This window comes from Diadema setosum, chromosome 21 (genome assembly GCF_964275005.1).
Source record: "Diadema setosum chromosome 21, eeDiaSeto1, whole genome shotgun sequence".
NCBI lineage: Eukaryota > Metazoa > Echinodermata > Echinoidea > Diadematoida > Diadematidae > Diadema > Diadema setosum.
In genome coordinates, this window is record NC_092705.1 from 7552214 (window position 1) to 7570182 (window position 17969).

Here is a 17969-nt window from a genome sequence, read left to right on the forward strand (position 1 = left end):
GTTGAACACCAGGACCTCTATTAATATAAGGGATGTGCCTTGAGTTTTGATATCCCAGAGACGGTAACCATTATTTGGATATACTTCAGGATAAAGTGGAGATTTAACGGGGAATTCCATTCTGTCTAGCAGGATCAACTCTTCTTGATAACAGATCGAGTAACATGAAAGAAGAAGAAAACACAAATAAAGTTAATAAGGGCAGCATACATGTGCATTATATATCATGGTTTTTAGACAATAAATCCGTGATAAAATATTACAATACAACACCTAACAAGACTCTAGCTATCTGATTAGTCGATTGCTCATCACATAAAGTTAAAAGTATTATTGCACGCTGTCTCTGATGAGCCATGAATTTTGTTAACATTTGTCAAGAGCAAAAGTGGATATTGCACGGCTGACTTCACCAATTTACTTTGACTCCCGTGTTAAATTCATGATAAACTGGTCTTAGCACCATTGCATGCCTCTGATGTCACAATAAACATGCCCTTGCTATCAAGTGCGAATTCAGTCACTCATTTTCAACAACTTGACCGATCGCGTTCGTTCGCCTCGGTCTGAATTTCGTTCCAACCATTCGCATTTCAGGGAAAAAAATGTTGCCATTTCTGTATTGAATTCAAGATTCGATGTGATCCTCGTCTGTTGACGTCCGAGGTGTGTTTATAAAACTGCTAACAGATAGTGTTTGGTCTTTACTCGTGCAATGGAACAAGATATAGAGGCGCACTATTCAACTCGACTTCGCCTCGTTGAACAGAACGCCTCTATTTTTCACCGAGTCATGCGAAAATATTGTAGGTCTTCCATCGCACTCGTACCATTCAATATTAATATTGTTATTCTCAACTGTAATTTGCTCCTGCCCTGAGCATTTTAGACTGTTTTATCACAGAATCATACAAAAATTTGACAATAATCTATGCATATGAATTAACAAGTCCAAGTAATTACATATTTCTTATTTCTCTGTGAATGTTTGTTTTGTTTGGTAGAAGAAATGTTGCACACATATTGCACATGTCTTAACATGCATTTGAACATTCTTCGTTCTAGTTTGCCCCCATGATAACCTTGCATGCAGAAATCGCCTCTCCGTAAATGCGGCTTGTGAAGTTTTTTTCACGCTATCATGTTTCGAGTACTATCGTAGTCAAGTAGAAGCACGCTATCTGACCCAACAATTTGCTATGATACCATAATTATTGAACGAACCTTGACAGCATGAATGAGTTGTCAATGAAAAGAGAATAACACAAAAGAGGCGGCAAACCACAGAATATGATTTGCACGAGCAAAATATGATCACGCATTGACGAATTTGGCGGGGGGGGGGGGGGTGATCTGTCAGTTAATCTACTCCCCCTTCGTCTAATAATAGCCATTTAGGCTCAACCCACATGGTCTAATCCCCTTCCGTCTACAACCAGTTCGCCTATCATGTCTATTGACCATTTAGTCCAATTGCCACTTAGCCTCATTGGCTATGCCAATGCACTTCGTCTAATACTCACAGTTTATTAGACAAAATAGGAAAAAGTCCAAGGAGACAAAACTGCAATTAAACCATCTGGTCATTAGACGAAACAATAAGTGGCCAAACTGGGAGAAGTAGATCAAAAGAGCAAAATTGATGGAAAACCAAGACAGTTTAGTACGTGAGTTTATTTCTACTGTTGGACGAACTGGGAAGTAGACCATCCTCTGATAATAGACCAAGTGGCAATGAACCCGGGGGGGGGGGGGGGGGGCTACTAGCAGTCACGTAGTCTATTAAATTTAGAGGAGAAAAGGATGGAATATTTCAAAGGTAATCAGCCAGAAAGCGATAATGTAATATTTACAAAATAATAAGAAGAAAGAGAAAAATGTTAATTGAAAAATAAAATATTTCGAAAAAATAAATCTACTCAACAAATTGGCATACCTGTATAATGTCGGGTAAAAAATGTTTATCTAATTGTTGATAATAATGTCACATAGCAATCCAATGAATGTCTAAGATGTACTCAAGATCCGAGACGTAACGAAATTATGGTAAGCAAGCAAGCGAGCACTTGCCTTTTGTGATGAAATATATAAGGTTCAATTAAGAGAAAACTGACATCACAAAATCGTAAAAGTGTACGTAATCGTGATCGTCATATTAGATAAGCACCATAACCCTATTTTTCCTAGAGTAGATATTCTAGTACATTCTAGTACATGATCTAGTAGTAGATAACGTGATAACGGAAGAAACCATAACAAACCCTAAATGGGTTTGATTTTTATAGCCCTTGCGGGATTTGCTCCTTATATAGGACTGTATGTTTTGTAAAAAAAAAAAAAAAAACTTATGCGTAGAGTTCATCAGGAATAAAAACTAAAAACTCTACTCAATGTGATGGCGACAGTTGTCGTGGTTGTAGATTAAGTTACATTCATGCAACTTGGCATCACCTTTATGAGATACATTTATTTCTACGGTATAACAGAGGTGATAGTAAATCTGCAATGTAATACAGCTTCTTGAAAACCCCAAAGGCTCTTTGATCTCACCGTCAATAGTAAAATTGACGCTTTTATAAGGTCTTGAAAGATTATGTTTCGAGTAAACTATAGTGTAGGCTGCTTGAGTGACGTTCCACCCAACTTCAAACACTATGTATTATCTATCTGGTTCTGTTATGCCTTGACAGAATGAGATTGGAAAAAAAAATGCAACAATTAATTTAATTCACTTCTACATTAACTGGACTTGTAAGCAGACAAATTCTTAAAGGATGTCTGTCATTATTCACGGGTTTACAGGTTCGGTATAATATTCTTTTCCTCCTTCACACGGACTAACCTTGAGTCTTCACAGCTTGAACAGTTACATTCAGGATTGGTTTATCCATTGATGGGGGCTTCAATATCACCTGCAGCCATGCATAATTAGACAGCGATGTTACATCACTTGGTAAGTTTTCGAGGTCAGTGCCACTAAAATTAACAATAACTCTGTCTGCATCATTGAAAAGACCATCACCGATGTTCATCATCAAGCCACGTGGAAAGTTAAAGCTGTGGAAAACGAATGTTATTCTGTGACTGGGATTTGCCCTAAACGTCCAAAGAAGAGTGAAGGGATCCCCCTCTTCCTTAGCCCGCTCCCACTGGCCAGCGTCTTCAGATGAAATTAAGACAGGTGAATCAAGCGTGAGAACCGTTGTATCTGCAACTGAGGCAAAATAAACAAATCCCTGTGAATATAGGGAATGTGAATAACATCAATAATTCTCCATGCAGGAAATGTTGTTATGAAGAGAAATTGCATATTGACAAGAATTCTTGAACATGTTGAAAGTGAAATCTAGAGTTAATCCCAAAAAATCTATGATATTGACAGTGAATCAATGGGGAATTTTTACATTTTACAATTTGCAATTTGCGACCAGGTAATTATTAGACAGCTGTAATAAGATATATTAACATACATAATCGGTGTATAAATGCTATCATAAAATTTCACAAAATTGTTAACTAATTTTGGCATAAAACACCATTCACAATTAACTCTTTTGCGTGGGTCGTACCAAATGGAACATATCATTGAAGTGTGTTTTCAAAATGATTAATCGACGTGTAATGGAAACCATGATAGCGTCCAGTAATTTAGTAGAGATGTTTTAGTTTAAATCATCCCTTTAAAGGGGGGTTCCATTCCAAATATAAATTAGTCTGACAAAAAAAGAGTAGAATATTACGAGTTTAGCGATATAATTTTGATCGACATCGGATGACAAATAAGGAAGTTATGACATTTTGAAGCTTCGCTGTTTTTTGGGGAAAGAGTTCTTGAACAGCCAATATGAATATGCTATAGTGGCAAAATGAGCATGTCATCCCCTCACAAATTACCATATAGTTTATACATTCAATTTTGAAATTGCCAGTTTTCATTCAAAAGCAAATTATGCCCGACGTCTATTTCCTCGTAAATCTAACTGATCACTATTCTGACGTTATTCAATCAGGAATAACATCATGTTCCAGACTTCAATGACAGAAACATTGGATTTTTGTCATTTTTTTTTACACAATCAGTGGAAAATTATGAGGTTATGACGTGGTTAGCTCACTCATTTTCATATTCATATCCACTCATGTACAAGAACTGTTTTGCAGAAATTATCAAAACTTCAAAATGTCATAACTTCTTTATTTTTCATCCAATTTCAGTGAAATTTTACCTTAACAGACTAACTTATTGAATCATATTTGATTTCACCTTTTAAAACAAAAGGTAGCATCAACGACATATTCCTCGACCACGGTATACCTAAGATAATTTGCGTGACAGCGCTGACGTATTACATTTTATAGAAAGTACACTTTTGACACAGAAAAGGCTGACTTTGGTGAATAAGTTCAGATTATAACCTGTTTATAAATGTTTTAACTTGCCATGATTTAGTGCCGCTTAAAACTATCAGCAAACACATCGGAAATCGTATAGCAAGTGTCATAAAATCACTGTGTTGTTGTTGTTGCTATTGAGAGGAGCATTATGGTTTTGTTATCCCAACAAAAGACAAAGACAACATTTTCGTCTCCGTCACATTCGCATTTGTAACCGGAACAGATTAAGCTGGAAATGTAAACATTACAAACATACAATCTTTACATTTTAGGAAACTGTTTGTTGGTTAAAATGTGTAAGTCAGGGCCATAATTACTCAGTTGACCAACCAAGTAATTCAGCAAATAATGGGTAATTATCATGTAAATCATGCAAAACATTGTGCACATTTCCACCAACAATACTGTTTAGTAAAGGTTTGGTACTCATTGTCTTGTAGTTGTGTAATTTCGCCACGTTCATTATGCAATTTTGTTAATTTTGTTGGTTAAATTAATGATGTTCGGTTAGAGGCATACATACAGTATTATGCAAATCACGGACGGGAACTTAGCACCTGTAATTACGTAATTTTGTGAGATTCCGTTCTGAGGCTTGATAGATTTAGTTGGACAACTAATGATTATACAGCACCAGATATTACCGTAAATAAGGCAATACAAATCACACGTCACAGACATTTTATTTCTAACAGCACGTGTATTATTTTGGATCTTACCTGATTCTACGTAGACTGACGGATACGCGTTGTCTAGAAGCAAAACAGTGGCAACAACTAATATCAGCTCCATTTCGGAGTACGAGTGTTACCTCTGATCTCACGTTGCAACGGGTACACAAAGACAAACCAGCACTATTGCAAGTCGCTCAGTGTCCTTGCATTTGTAGATATTAGATCGATGCCATGGGCAGTTATCTCACTTTTGATTCAAGTAGTCTAGTGGTGTACTCCTCGATCTGTGCTGTCATATCAAAAACTTTTTATTTCACTCATAATCGTCATGGTTGACGTGATCTTCCCTGAAAGGAATTCTTCTCTCACTTTCACATGCCATTTATAATCTTCGTTATTTATTTTAGTGGCCTGAACGAGCCAGCAGAGAAAAGTGTTAATGTGGATCCCTGACTACGCAATGATTTATGTAGGCATTATTCTCAAGCTTAAAATGTGTACGAAATAACAAATCTTCTCCGACTGCGAGTGAATTCATGAAATTAAAAACAAAACAGGGACTTACACACTCACACGTACAGAAAAAACAGTGTAGGCCCTACGCGGTGTGTCAGAAGTTGATGTCTAAACACACACACACACACACAAACACTTTTTAATACCTTCTGCCTATGCATTCAAAGAGGAATACAACCCATTTACGGTTATCATGTGGATTGAGCGACTGCAGAAAATTATATTAGAACTCATCATTGAAGTTTGATGAAAATTGGGCAATCTGTTCGAAAGTTATGAATCCTTTAATTTTCGGTACAGCCGTCGCTGGAAAAGAAGACTGCAGCAACTCGTGATGTCACACATGAAAAACGATTAATAACTAACATAAGAGATTACAACATATCTATCATTTGTTAATCATTAAAAAAAAAAACAGCACTAAAGCATTCGACACGCTTGACCAAACTTGAACCAACAGTGTTAAGGAGAGACACTTGCATGATTATCTAACATATCGGCAACAAACCGCTGAATTTGATCGCCGTATTAAGTCCGATATTCTGAACCTGAAAAGTGGCACCCCAAAGAATCTGTACTCATACCTTTGGAATTTTTGGTCAATATTAAGGAAATTAATCATGTTTTATCCAACTTTTCTTCCTTTTTTTTGCCGACGACACAAAATTACAAAGCTAGCTTCACGCAAAAAAACATTTAACACTTGATATAAATAAAAACTAATTATACTGTGTGCTTTAAAGTAAAAGGAAACCTGTTTATAATTGAAACCACAAAATGATTGTAGATAATGAAATGATAGAAGAAAAATGCTAAATTCTGGAATTCACAAGTTGAACATAAGGATACAGTGAAAGGTTTCATGTATATATGTGTATTCCTAAAGTTCCTTTAATGCACTTATAGTTTTGTAGAAATCTTTTATTCTGTCCTATTCAATATATACTGTTGTTGCTTTGAGAAATTGTCATTTAAAATATTACTGATTTATTGCTAAAGTTGCAATACCAGAGTTTTAAGATTTTTACTCATGGTTTCCATTATCTATTTCAATACGGATCCTATTTTCAAGCGCCTAACGTTGTAAAAGGTGTCAGGCATAGTTACCCTTCAAATAGGGTCATGCCACAAGCCCGACAACCACGAGTCATACCGACGGCCCACGAGCTCGACATTGAGAAAAGGTCCATGAGTTATAAACAGCAAACAAGGCCCACGAGTCCGACACCATAGGCAAACAGGTCCATGAGACCGACACTATAGGCAATAATGCAAACATGCTCTACTCAAGGCAAAAATGGTCCACAAGACCTACACTTCATGCATTTCAGTCTCGTGGACCTTTTTTGCCTTGTGTCAAACTCTCGGGCCTTGTTAGCCCAGTGTCGAGGTAATGGGTAATATTTGCCCAGCTGGTGGACCGTGTAGTTTGTGTGTCCATTCTGATGTCGAGCTCATGGGCCTTGTTCACTTAGTGTTAAGCTCGTGGGCTGTGACTCGTAGGTCGTATCTCGTGGGCTGGGTGACTTGTGGGTTGTATGACTCGTGAGCGGCGAGCTCGTGACGTGAACCCGTATCTCTGTTTTAGAAATTTAAAGGTTTGACCGTCACAAATCAAGATCAATTCTGAATCTCCGGTTCTTATTATACATACTATATAGAAGGATAGATATTTTTTGATAGATTTTTTTCAAACATACTGCAAGCAACACAGCGAAGTAGTGATTGTAAGATTCGAGGATAAAGAATGATGGTAGTATGTAATGGGAGTCACATCTAATTGTTGAGAAAAAAAAAAATCGTTAAAACTGAGGATGAGTTTCAAACCAATGTCTCGTCACCACCGGCTACACATCTTTCATAATCTATTCTGTGTATGTACAATTGTATGTAAAGCTTTTCTGCAAGTCTATGTCTTAAGTATGACGCCTGAATGCCGAAATTGAGACTGACCTAATGTCAATACAATTCACACAATAGAGATCCTCACGCAACAAAGACACAATGACCGCAAGACAATAAAACGAGAGTGGTCGTTCTAATTGTACAGCAATACAAATAATGTTTCGGTATTTAACCGCCATAAATGCTAATATTTTAAATCATTGTATGCAAATTCTCAGCATGATGTCGGATTTCAGGAAGTATGAAAGTACGACATCGACATTAATTCATCAACAAGTACAAGGATAGGTCATATCAAAAATAAACTCTGAAATTACTATCCGCAAGTAAACAATGCACCATGTACATGTACTCACATGATTAACCGCTATGTGGGCATTCATGTTAGTTTTAGGCAATATATTAGAATCACACCGTGCGAACATTTGGGACAGCACTACAAATTGATAGATAGTGAATTATTTTGGCACTCGATCATGGCAAATACTCTTCCAAGTGTCCAAGTGTTAGTACATTCAGAAGATAATTTACTACACTAACACACACACACACACACACACACACACACACAAATGTAGGTAGGCCTACTATTTCCATTTTGTGGTACCTTCCCGGCAAAGTCATGAAGTTCCTGTTTAGTTCAATGATATCAATTTCCCGTAACAACTGGTATTAATTCATCTTGTCATTAGGTGTCTGTTATCACTATTATTTGTTATCTGTTATTAGCATGAAAACAACTGAAAATGAATTATTCTACAGTTTCCTAGATAACAATTATGGGGCCTACATCAGACTTGATTACATTTCTTGGACTATGACTCAACACGCCTAAAACTGCTGCACACCTTTGAAACAAGTTCCATATTAAACACGGAATTTCGGAATTCTAACTTTGTGGGGGCGCTGTGGCATAGTGGATAAGACTCCCGACTCTCGAACGGAGGACCGTGAGTTCGAATCCCGCCCAGTGCTTACATCCTTGGACAAGATGTTTTTACCTACAATGTCCCTCTCGACCCAGGTGTATAAATGGGTACCTGGCAACGCTAGGGTAATAATAATAGCAGGGCCCTCTGGTAGAGCAGTGGCAACACTGAAGAGGCTACCCTGGGTAAATAAGACCTTATTATTATTATTATTAACTTTAATATACATGAAAATTAGCCTTTAAACATCCTTGCATAAATTACTCTGTGAAAAAGTAAATCATTGTATGACATGATGTTGTAATTCCATACCATTTGCTATATAATTATTTTGAACACGATGAAGTGACAATTTGGCTGAAGACTCCAACTTGCCGAATAGGTAAAATTATAGACTTTGAGGAATAGAAAGACCTAAATCATTTCCTAGTTGGCCCAACCTGATTAAGAGAATCAACTATAGATAGCTGGTAATGCTATATGAGGTCATTTAATAGTAAAAGGGTCCTTTGGAAAACGCAGCAATGCCACTTCCTTGAATGAATGAGACCGCATTAATTGGGTCCTTTTTTTCATTCCTTATCAATATAGAATGTGTAACCTGTATGGGCATTTCTTAACTTTGATTTTATCATTTTCATCATAGTTTAAGACACATGTATTTGTGTAGGCCTACAGGTCAAATAAGGAACCCAACCCTTAAACACTTCAGTAGCAGCTACAGACCAATACATCTTGCCAGCACTTCAAAGGAATCTTTATTTACAATGTGTGTGTGTGTGTGTGTGTGTTTTTAAAAAAACCAACTAACCAACCTGAAATTGAATGTTACAGAATTTTAGACTTTAGACACTACACTAATTACAATACAATACAATACAATACAATACGATACAATACAAAACAACGAATTAAAATAAAACACAGTGCAATTCCATACAATACAATAATTTCATTTTTATAGCGGTCTTAAAGATATGTTGCTTCACAGCGCTTTACATCACATCCGAATCCGTAGCGCAGCTGCTATACTCTACTACGCTGTGATAGAAAACACCTGTCAGCTTAAATTAAACAAAACGACATATCAAGAGTTGATAATGTATCAGGAATGACAATGATAGTACCGTCTGCTATGTCGAAAAATCGGATCCCGTGAGATTTTTGTGCCAAAATTGATTTTTTTAGCTCACTTGGTCAATTTTGCGGTGCTGAATCCAAAAAACTTTGGTTCCATTTTTTTCGACCACGTCTTCTGCAGCCATTTTTGAAACTGTATTTTGACCCAGTTCTCATAATGTGAGCATCATAGACGATTCAAATTTGATGCAAAAAGCATGTTTATGATGTCACACATTCTGATACACCATTTTCTGATATTGTAGATCGTTTAAATACAATGTGAGGGCTGCCATCTTGAAATTCAAAATGGCCGCCATAGCAAAATGTATTTTTACCTGTAACTTAGGTTGTAAGCATTATGGAAGGTATGAATTTGGGGCAAAAAGCATACTTATGATGTCAGACATGCTAATATATATATTTTTGTTTTAAGTAATGGATCATTTTGGTTGGCGGCCATCTTGAAATTCAAAATGGCCACCATAGCAAATGTAATTGGGCCTTTATCTCATATCGTATGCAGTGTGTAAGGTTCTAACTTGGGGCAAAGCGCGTGCGTATGCTATCAGACTTTCTGAAACATCTTTTCCTGCAGTGATGGTTCATTTTAATGTTATAGGTAGCCATCTTGAAATTCAAAATGGCCACCATACCAGAATGTACATTTTTACCCATATTTCATGCTGTAAACGATACAGAAAGTTCACATTTCCAGCACGGGCTCACGGTGTTGAACATTCAGATGCACTTTGATCCCCTCCTTAAAATTGCAGATCAGTTTTGAGGCTGCCATTTTATCATTCAAAATGGCAGCTTTTCAGATAGTATCTGTGGTTACAAGCAACTTTTAGGCATTTCAGTGTTTATGGTGGTGTACATTGTACATTCTTTTACAAACACACACATACACACATAATTATATACAGTCTGTAATAATGGATTATTGGCATTGGCTACCATCCTTGAAATTCAAGATGGATTTCGACCCATATTTGGTGCTGTAAGATCTTTACCCTGCAAACTCAAGCATGCTGGAGCACTTTCATGTAGGACCAATGTGTAAGTCAATCATTTCAATAAATAGTTTTATTATTGCATATAGGCGGGACTTCTTCCTGTAGGTACACGTACACTGCCATGTTGAAATGCAAAATGGCTGCCATGGGAAACATTCCTTTAAGAGCATTGCATTTGGGTAAAACTTGTGAATGGGAAATCATGTGATTCTAGTGTCAAAGCAAATGACTGTCAAAAGTGCCTCTATAACTGTATCTGAGTGACTAAATGCCCCCATGTAGACGATTTGGTTGTAGAGTTTAGATAAACAATATTAGCCGTGTAGGCCCTACTAGAAAATTATCGGAAATTTACTTAGTTAATGTCTTCTAGGCTCATTCCCTGCATACGTTTTTGAAGTCACAGCACTTGTATAGGGCTATACACAGGAGAGAATTGCTTCTAAATTCTTCCAGAAACAATGACTTTTGTATTTCTTGCCATATGAACATGAAAATTCATTCTGTGGCTACCGTTGGTGTAGGAAGCTCAAAGCATTTAATTGCACAGTCCATACATATCCGCTGGAAATAACTATACAAAGTGCCATATCATATTCCCCTGCAACTAGAGGCACAAATTAGGTTGTGAAGGTTTACGAGGTTTGTTCTCTTGGATGTGTTGTATCACGACTCTATACGAGAGCAAAGCGGGAGATTGTCCAGGTTGAAGTCATCCACGCACAACTCCTGGAAGGCATGGACTGTGTCATTGCACATTCTGCATGATTCAAGGCTTAGAGAATTCTTGATCCATCTGCTCTTTGAGACATCCTCAAATTTTCAACTTCAGCCTGCGCCATGAAAGGCATGACCAAGCAGACCTCTGTTTTTCGCAACAATTTGCAGAACATAATCTCTCAACAATGTCAATTGTACTTTATCATCTCCTTTTCCAGTGATGGAGCAGACAACATGCGATGCAGTGTTAAAAGTAAAGCAAAGATCCATTAGGAGAATGAAAATATCAGTGTTTATACGTAATAATCATCAATATCTCTGAAATTTTCTGTTGCTCTTGAAGTAGCATCTACATGCAATGGAATGAGGATATCTACTTCCTCGTTGTGACGGGTGACAGCTCCCATGGCATCTTTGATGAACCCTTTGTTTCTTTTTCCCCCCGTTCTGTGGAAGATGGAATTGACTGATCAGTATTTCAACTTTCAGGCTGATAATTTGGCTCACTTTTGTGGGTTTCTAAGACATGGATAATCGAAAAATTAACCTATGTTAGTGAGAATGAGGAAAATGCCATAAAATTGTGAGATGAAGAGTGATTGTGGAATTTATTTACAACAGTATAGCACTAATAACTTCCGATATTTGTATCGTCCAGTAATGACTGAATAATGACAGGTCTATCAGACTTTTGTACCGGCAGAAGTGTTATAAGAAGGTAGTGGTCCTTTTAAGCTGAATGACTTTTGATCCAATCTTACACGGTGTATTTCAATTGCAAGAGCTGAATGTGGCCTTTCTCATATTATCCCAGACAGATTTTTTTTTTTTTTTTTATAAATTAGATTACTTCAGATACAAATTCTTTGTACAGAATATGAAAACTTCCCTTTTCATCTCTTTCTAGAATATCCTCCTTGAATGTTTTCGATACCTGATTGCCACACACCACATTCATCAGTTTCAATGCAGCGACAATTTTTTAGATTACCCTCGTGTGATGGTGTTCTAAATTGTTGGGGAATTCTAATGCATCCAAAGTGCCAAAGAACTGAGCTATTATTGCTCCTTTGTACAATATGTAGTTTTAGAGTCATTTGCGGTACAGCAGTAAGCATCTTGGAAGTCTTGGTAATTGAGGATGACCCATACAAGGGCAATCAGGAAAAACCTACTCACTGGCATTCTTTATTCATTCTGTGTTATTCCAGAAAATACATCCAGCAATTATGAGCTCCGTGATGAGTTGTTTCATATTGTGGTCAACAAACAAGCTTGTGAATGAGATGTCTAGCATTTATTTGCCATTGCGAGACTTTTCCTTGTTTGTCTTCATTCTCTCAAAGCAGCATCAAGTTTTTGAAGATCACCTTTAATCGTATCAATGTTTGCTTTTTCACAAATATTTAATAACTGGGATTAAATATAACTATTAACGAGGTTCCACGACACCAAATAATGTTTTGCCTGAGGGCAAAAACAAATCATGTGTACGCGAACCACATACCCGATTGGCTATTATGGGACGTGGGAAGCAACACTTACACGCTTGCCCAAACTTATGGGAAGTGGTTTGGGAGCCCTCCCCTCCCCTCCCCCCCCCCACGCAGTTTTTGCCCCTCAGGATGGCTTGATGACGTCATTGGAACCTCGTCCTTACAGTCTGAATCTATGGCGGCCATTTTGAATTAAGAGATGGCTGTCGTTCTGCGTGACCTGAAAATGAATTTGGTCTAACTAGGACATTTTGGTAAATTCATCTACGGCGCTTGCCCCATTTTGGTAAATTCATCTACGGCGCTTGCCACAGTATCATATGTTTTTCTATGGCTACCATCTTGACTTTCAAGACGGTGGCCTATCTAATGATCCACAATAGAAAACAGCTGTACTGGAACATTGGACACCACAAGCATGTGCATTACTGAAAATTTGATGCGCCTACAATAATTGCAACATGAGATATTGGCAAAAACACTATGGCCGCAATTTTGAATTTCAAGATGGCAGCCTTTAAATTGTATTAAAACAATCCACAATATCAGAAAAAAGTAAACCAGAGTGTTTGACATCACAACCATGCATTATGCACCAAATTTGAAGCTTCTACAGTGCTCACTTAATGAGATATGGATAAAAATACAGTTTGCTATGGCGGCCATTTGAAATTCAAAATGGCGGCTGAAGACGTTGTCAGAAAAAATGGAACCAAAGTTTTTTGGATTCAGCACCCCCAAGTTGATAAAGTTAGCCCAAAAAAAAAAAATCAATTTTGGCACAAAAATCTCATGGGATTACATAGTAGCCTCTACTAATAGGCGTATTGTACATACTGAACATTGTATTCACCATGCACAGGCTATTAAATGCAGACTAAACACTGCTAAGGACAAGACAAAAGGAAAGTACTAGTACTGTATACAAAAAGGTTATTTTCAATACAGTCACTCCCCGCAAATTGCCTTCCAATCCTACATTGAATTCTTACACTGTACTTTACAATGACATGAATCCTGATATTGCTGAACAAAAAAAAAAATATTGTAATCAAGCAGGCTTTACAGTATAAAACATACATTTCAAGCATCACTACCTCGTACTCACTGCTGTACGTGCATTAATTGGCAAGTGTTGAAATTCAGCAAGAGTAATGCGATCAAACAAATGCAAATGCTCATGAGAATTTCTCTTATTGCCGCTAGAAGTTTTTATAAGTTATTAAAAACAATTATTATTACTTCAGGTGAAGAAAACTCGCAATGACACAGGCAAAACAGCATAATGACACAGCGCAATGACACAGGCAAAACAGCATAATTTGTGTTGATAGGATGATCTATATTTTCTACTTCAAAAAAAAAAAAAAAATGAGGAAACTGCACTTGAAAGTGGCGGTTAGAATGGTTCAGGTAAGTGATAATGTGTTAGTGTCACCGAATGTTGCGTCAGAAAAATCATACTGGAAACTGTTTATTAGCCTTGCAATTATGTTATCTACAGCTACCGCATAGTTTCCTTATTTTTTGTGTACTTAAGTGTTTCTTCATACATCTAAAAATTATGATGTAGCTTAGTAAGCGAAGCTCGACTTGTGCATGATCTTTAGGTACCACGATATTTTTGTCTTCAAATGAAGCATTTAATTTCTTCTCTGGCTTTTATGGAATAAGAAGATATTGAAGTTGACCTAAAGTGGGGTTGACTGTCTTTTTCAACACATGTTCAAAGTTTTTGTAATCTCCTTGAATAATGACACTGATCACAGCCACATACGCAAATAGCTTCAGGTGCTGACCGTCAACTCTAAACTTTCCAAGAAGTTTGTGCCTCAAAATATACCTTTTTTTTTCGAGAATTACCAACTGCAAACATTTCTACTACTCCACGTAAAGTCAACTATGGCAAGTTTTGGGAAACTAAATTTTTTTTTGCGGAGGATACAAGTTCCTCTGTTCGATTTAATGCAAAACTAATAATCAGTACAGATCCAGGTGTCGGGTAAATAACATTGGAGACTGTGAGGCCATGACATCGTAACATCTACTTTGCATACGTGTCTGCTATTGATATCGCTGATTCGCCAAAAACACGAAATCTCGTATGTCATAACTTTTTTATGTTGTTTTATGACTTTGGTGAATGATGAAGCCTCTACCATGTTGTTTGTATCATGGTTTTACCTTAATTTTAATAGTACAATCAAGCTGAGCTTGGTGTGGAGTAACACTGCACTTTAATGAAAAGAGGCATTCGGTACTTTCATGATTGTCATTGATATTCTCAGACAGTCAAGACACGTCTTCGAGAATCAAGTAACCAAGCTCGTCAATGTTGGCTTCCACTCCCTCATCGATGTCTGTTTTTTCTTGATTGTCTCCGGAAGGAGAGTGTCGTGAGTTCTTACAACTGGTCATTGATTCTCTTTCTGCACTTAATGTTTCATGGTCTTTGTCCTCGATAATCAAATATCCAAGCTCGTCTAGCAGTACCCCTCCTGATTCCGTAGAATTTGAATTGTTGACATTTGAAGAAGCATCAGATGTAGATTCATCATCTCCCATGTCACTGGTAATTGAAGACACCAGATTATATATTTCACAATTCACGTATGCGTCTCTTTGACTCCCACGCGAAGGTGGTGATGTCTGCGCTGTCTTTGGAGATTCACTCGGAGTACTAATTGGGTCATGTGTGTGTGCAGGAACAGGAGACTTCGACCTATTAAGGCCTTCTCCTTCTTTTCCCTTAGATTCTGACGGTGGCATGTCATAAATATTGGTGTGCTTGAGGTCGGATTGATCCTCGTCTTCCAAGGAACAATCGCTTACGTTCCAGAGTGAATTGCTTTCCATCTCAGCAAGACTGTCTTCCATGTTCTCTACAGCATCCTGGGATGCTGGGCGGAAAATATCGTCTGAAGATGTCGTACGATTAGACATGTTAGAGTAAACGTTAGACAGCGTTAGACTTGTTTCATCCTTGTCTATTTCCTTCAAACTGCTAAGTTTCTTATCCTCTTCGATTGTGGAATGTTTTGACACCAACGTGTCTTCGGATGCTTCTCTTGAGGACAAACTATTATCTGTGGTTGATTGATGGTCTGGCATACCCACCACCATTTCCGCCTCTATACCATCACGTGATGTTAATTCTGTTTCTACTTCGGCAGGTTCCATGTAACCTTTAACGCATTCATTTCTATCCACATCAATATCATCCGCACAGATGGATGTTGTTGCCGACAAGGTGTCAGGAATAAGCTGAGATGCTGAAATCCCAGTAGATTGTACTTGTACTTTTGTGATGCTTTGTCTGCTTATTTCAGCTAGTGGAAGATTTGCACGGTTTAAAGTGTTGTAAGGAGAGTCGTTGATTTTGAATCGTTGCGATTCGTGATCATCCATAATTTCTTCGTACAGTTTGTCGTCGCTCCTCAGGCTCAGAGAATGTTCAGCTGAATTTGGAGTCACAACATAATATTTCTGCGAAAAGAGAAAAAAGATAGAAAACGAGAAAAAAAAAGATAGAGAGGACGTGTTACAGTTGTTCACTTCATTATGCAACTGTTAATAGGATGTGGGTACAAGGGGTATCATTATTGATGCATTGAATGAGGTGGCATTAGAACATCAATTATGGCTCCTAGTTCGAAGAGATGAACGATTAATGGGGTTCTTCCTCTGTATAATGTCAGTGTGTGTGGATGATATATACCCTAGAATACATGGACCAGAACTAAAGGATGTGAGATGATATATTGACTGCAGCATTGTATTTAAAAACTAATAGTCATCACAACCACGATGACGGGGCTTATTGGTCAGTTTGGTGTTGTTTGTGGGTAGAAACAACGCATGAATTAAGCGGTTGGTGTTGGGTTTAGGGAAGGAAAATCGGAAAGGTACAACATCATCTTGACTTACAGTGGTCTATTTCCTCTCCAGCGTTAAATCATCAATGTTTAAAATAACTTATTTCAACTTAACTTCACAATCACGTGTCAGATTATACGAGTGTGTATTTTCCAGCATCCTTACGTTGTCAGTGTGTCGATTAATCCACCTTGTAAAGTACTTCTTGTTCAACCATCTCAGGAGTATCACCATCAAGATGAGAGCGAGAAGTGATGCAAGCCCGATGAGAAACCATATGAAGAACTTGTATTGTCTGATAAAGAGTCGTGCTGGTGTGGTGCCGATAGTCGACTGGAAACCTGGTAGTAAATATTTAGTGATGAGGTGTTAAAGAAAAGCTTCTTTTTCTTACAAAGAATATATAGGTTTTCCCGGTCAATTTCATACTTTTGTCATTTAAGTTCCTATTCCGAGCATTCGATTTCACGCATTCCGCGCTCGCAGCACTGAATCAGCAATCAAATTCAAAATCCGGTCATTCGAATTCACTATCCGAGCATTCAATTTCACTGTCGGAGCATTCAAATGCATTATCGGAGCATTTAAATTCACTATAGGAACATTCATATTCACTATCGGAGCATTCAAATTTAAGAGAGGAGCACGCATTTCATCAATGAGCATCAAATTCATGTCAAGTTGGCGACGGAATCTCGTCGGTCATTCAAATTCGTGAACAGGCAACCATGTTCCAAATAACTGCATTCAATTTAAAATAAGTCCTGAATTTAGATAGTTTGGGGCCGTGTAAGCATGTGTTTCTCATTTGGCTTTGAATATATTGGGATAAATGATGATTATTTATCTATTTTTTTGCAGTAGAGGTCCACCTGTTCATTGACAATTTTGAACTCGCGCTTAGCAAAAAGGAATATACAGGCACATGTCCCTCGGACTGGACATAAAATGGAGGTCCCATGACTAGTGTGAGAGAGTCACAACTCATGCACGTAAAAGATCCCACTTCATTTATTCATCGCAAAGAGCAGAACATCCAACTGGACCCCATATGGAAGACCAACTATTGCAGCTGAACATGGGTTATCCAGCCATTTTCTTTGATGGAAAATGAAACAAACAAACAAACAAACAAACAAACAAACAAACATTAGGCACTGTATAGACCTGCAGACGGGCATAATACGGAGGTCGCGTGTGTTGAAACTGACACATGAACATTTTATACGTCTTGTTTGTTGTGTATTGCTGTCTTATTGGTTCACTTTTGCGGGACTACGTGAGATCATTGTGTGTCAGATTGTCTTTTAAATTGATGAA

At 37.6% G+C, this 17969-nt stretch overlaps 1 protein-coding gene across 1 annotated transcript; it reads right to left on the reverse strand.

The window, feature by feature from the left end:
- Nucleotides 1-15065: 15065 nt before the first annotated feature.
- Nucleotides 15066-16973, reverse strand: LOC140244244 (uncharacterized). Its single transcript, XM_072323879.1, has 2 exons — nucleotides 16815-16973; nucleotides 15066-16259 (listed from the first exon to the last, which is right to left on the reverse strand). The coding sequence occupies exons 1-2, from the start codon at nucleotides 16881-16883 to the stop codon at nucleotides 15066-15068; spliced, it is 1263 nt and encodes a 420-aa protein (XP_072179980.1). The 5' UTR covers nucleotides 16884-16973.
- Nucleotides 16974-17969: the final 996 nt, after the last annotated feature.